This window comes from Habropoda laboriosa, unplaced genomic scaffold (assembly GCF_001263275.1).
Source record: "Habropoda laboriosa isolate 0110345459 unplaced genomic scaffold, ASM126327v1 scaffold801, whole genome shotgun sequence".
Taxonomy (NCBI): domain Eukaryota; kingdom Metazoa; phylum Arthropoda; class Insecta; order Hymenoptera; family Apidae; genus Habropoda; species Habropoda laboriosa.
The window spans coordinates 40657-43154 of NW_017101026.1; the positions used below are offsets into that span (position 1 = coordinate 40657).

Here is a 2498-nt window from a genome sequence, read left to right on the forward strand (position 1 = left end):
GGTGGAAGTGAAGGAGGTGGTGGTGGTGGTTGGTGGTGGTGGTGATAGCGACGGTGGTTAAAACGAAAGCGTAGAAAAGAGGCGAAAGAAAAGGGTAGAACGAAGAGGAATTGATAGAAAGAGAAAAGAAGACAGTAGTGAGTGTAAGGATGGCGGACACGAGTGAACAACAAACATTATCAGAACCGCATACGAACGGAGTAATGGACGGTCTAACGGAGGAAGAGAAGAGTAAAATGCGACCTGCGGATATTGATGCTGTAAGTTACTTAAGCAAAGAAAAATAAAATGACATAAAATAAAATAATGCCCGTTCGTTGTTTTCTTTTGTTTAGGATATGAGGGAAATGGAGAGGAGGAAGAGAGTTGAATTAATGATGAATTCGCGACTCTTTCGAGAAGAACTGGAACGCATAATCGAGATACAAATGAAAGATGGTGCTGGACCATCGGGTCTGCTACAGCAAATCTCTGACATGATGGGTGCACAAGGTGCTCGGTTTAACGCGAACGTGTTTAAAAGTAAGTTGTTTAAATGTTAACATGTGCTAGAATGTTTTATCAAAGGGAACTAACTAATTTGGTTACAGATTCAAATTGTGTATTACCTATTAACGACATACGCGGTGTCGAAAGTATGGGTTACGCAAAGGGAGAGAAACTGTTACGCTGCAAATTGGCAGCAATATTTAGACTACTTGATCTTTATGGTTGGACTCAAAGTGTCGGTGGCCAAATTACGGCACGTTTGAACCAAGATCAAGAGCACTTCTTAGTTAATCCATATGGTTTGTTGTATCATGAAGTTACTGCATCGAGTTTGATTAAAGTCGACATGCAAGGAACGGTCGTGGAACAAGGAACGACTAATTTTGGAGTTCACGTGGCAGGGTTTCAATTACACTCGACGATTCACGCTGCTAGACCCGATATCAAGTGCATCGTTCATATCACCACTCCGTCCGTTACTGCTGTTAGTAGGAAAAGTGTTGTTCGCCTTTTTCGTGCTATTCATACACTCCCGTTGAATATATATATATCACTTTGACTTATCTCATTCACAGATCTCATCGTTAAAGTGCGGATTGCTGCCAATCGGACAGGAGAGTATAGTAATAGGAGAGGTAAGCACGCATCAGTATATAGGTGGATCTTTTGAACCAGAGGAAAAAGAGAAGATAGCAAGAAACCTAGGTCCGATGAATAAAGTGATGCTGTTAACGAATCGCGGTGCACTCTGTTGTGGAGAAACCGTCGAGGAAGCTTTCTTCAATGTTTATAACATGGTCCTAGCTTGCGAGACCCAATTGAAATTGATGCCCGCTGGTTTGGATAATTTAAATCTCATTTCGGAGGAATCTAAGAAGGCTATATTTGAAGCCTCGAGAAAGCCACCTACACCGCAGCAAACAGTCCCGATCTCTGAAAGTACAGCTCTCGCTGAAAAGCTTGAGAAACGTTGGCGAATTGGTGGAACTGAATTCGAGGCGCTTATGCGGATGCTTGATAATGCAGTAAGTGTTTAAATTTCTTATTCCCTTCAGTCCTTCCGCTTCTTTTTTTGGAATGTAATGTTTTTTCGTCGTTTTCATTGATCAATCTCTCTCTCTCTCTCTCTCTCTCTCTCTCTCTCATACATCATACATCATTCGTATTGTTTGCAGGGTTTTCGAACCGGTTACATATACAGAAATCCGTTAGTGAAAGGAGAACCTCCGCGACCACGAAACGACGTTGAGGTGCCACCAGCAGTTTCATCTTTAGGTTATCTACTCGAAGAGGAAGAACTTTATAAACAGGGGTAAATATTAACGATATCACGATTAAAAACGATACGTCGATAGTTGTCGAGGGAAGCTTTTATATGTATTCTCTGTTTTCGTCGCAGGCTCTGGAAAGGTGGTCGTAAAGGCACGGATAGATCACGTTGGTTAAACTCGCCAAATGTATATCAAAAGGTCGAAATACTTGAAACAGGAACTCCTGATCCGAAAAAAATTACAAAGGTAGAAGTCATCACTTTTGAGAACAAAAATGAGTAGATGCAAAAATTATAGAATAGAAAATGAGAAAGCATCGTCACGTATGTATATGTGAATGATATGAACGGGGAAAAGAGAAACGATCCTTCTAAAAAATCGATGTCGTGATTCTTGAATATTTTACATTTATAATTGTCTAAAAAGTTATTTACTAGAAAGTAATTATCGGAGACATTCAACGAAAAAAGAGATTGTACGTGCAAGTTTTCAAAAATATTACTTCATATCTTTCGTTGAAATAATAAGAAAACGATGATGAATTGTATTGCTTAACTCTCTACTCGCCACATTGAATGCACTGGTATAGCATGTATTTGAACGACGGTAAACAGAAACCTTGTTTATAATTCCATAGCGACATTGTCATACTTCTGGCACATTCCAGCCTATGATAACTTATTAGATTCTATGTTGTGCAGTATATACACAGAGAGAAAAAAAAGGGAAAAAAATATA

The 2498-nt window shown here is 39.6% G+C and overlaps 1 protein-coding gene across 3 annotated transcripts in view; it reads left to right on the forward strand.

The window, feature by feature from the left end:
* Positions 1-149: 149 nt before the first annotated feature.
* The window catches only part of LOC108577955 (protein hu-li tai shao), a 10331-nt gene continuing 7982 nt past the window's right edge, over positions 150-2498 (forward strand). For all 3 annotated transcript variants that reach the window (XM_017941186.1, XM_017941189.1, XM_017941190.1), the window contains exons 1-6: positions 150-260; positions 336-522; positions 591-973; positions 1065-1514; positions 1665-1801; positions 1889-2006. In XM_017941186.1, coding sequence (XP_017796675.1) covers positions 150-260; positions 336-522; positions 591-973; positions 1065-1514; positions 1665-1801; positions 1889-2006 — 1386 coding nt within the window. The remainder of the gene's footprint in view (positions 261-335; positions 523-590; positions 974-1064; positions 1515-1664; positions 1802-1888; positions 2007-2498) is intronic.